At 58.1% G+C, this 427-nt stretch overlaps 1 protein-coding gene across 1 annotated transcript; it reads left to right on the top strand.

Moving 5' to 3' along the window:
- Positions 1-3: 3 nt before the first annotated feature.
- LOC107734790 (gonadotropin-releasing hormone II receptor-like) lies at positions 4-307 on the top strand (the record flags this gene model as incomplete). Its single annotated transcript, XM_016546714.1, has 1 exon — positions 4-307. A coding segment is annotated over one exon (273 nt), but the record flags the coding sequence as incomplete, so codon positions are not given.
- Between the last annotated feature and the right edge of the window lie 120 nt (positions 308-427).

Genomic DNA, 427 nt, shown 5'->3' on the forward strand with positions numbered 1-427 from the left:
TGGACGCCCTATTATCTGCTGGGCATCTGGTACTGGTTCCAGCCGGAGATGCTGAAGGTCACGCCCGAGTACATCCATCACCTGCTCTTCGTGTTCGGGAACCTGAACACCTGCTGCGACCCGGTGATCTACGGCCTCTACACGCCCTCGTTCCGCGCCGATCTCGCCCGCTGCTGCCGCTGCCGGACCCCCGCAGACTCGCCGTGCTCTCTGGACCGGCTCTCGGCCCGACACGGAGAACACGAGTCTGACCCGGCCAGCGTGAAGAGCGCATAAACCACGTCTCAATCCTCACGACTCCAGTTCACGACGGAGCGTCTGCATCAGAACACGCTTCATAATAAACGCTTCAGACTCTCAGCCGCTGGAGAGCCCAGGTTAGAAAAAGTACACTTCCATAATGTACTTAAAGTGCTCTATTTTCACG

This window comes from Sinocyclocheilus rhinocerous, unplaced genomic scaffold (assembly GCF_001515625.1).
Source record: "Sinocyclocheilus rhinocerous isolate Xijiao unplaced genomic scaffold, SAMN03320098_v1.1 C35278752, whole genome shotgun sequence".
In the NCBI taxonomy this organism is placed as follows: domain Eukaryota; kingdom Metazoa; phylum Chordata; class Actinopteri; order Cypriniformes; family Cyprinidae; genus Sinocyclocheilus; species Sinocyclocheilus rhinocerous.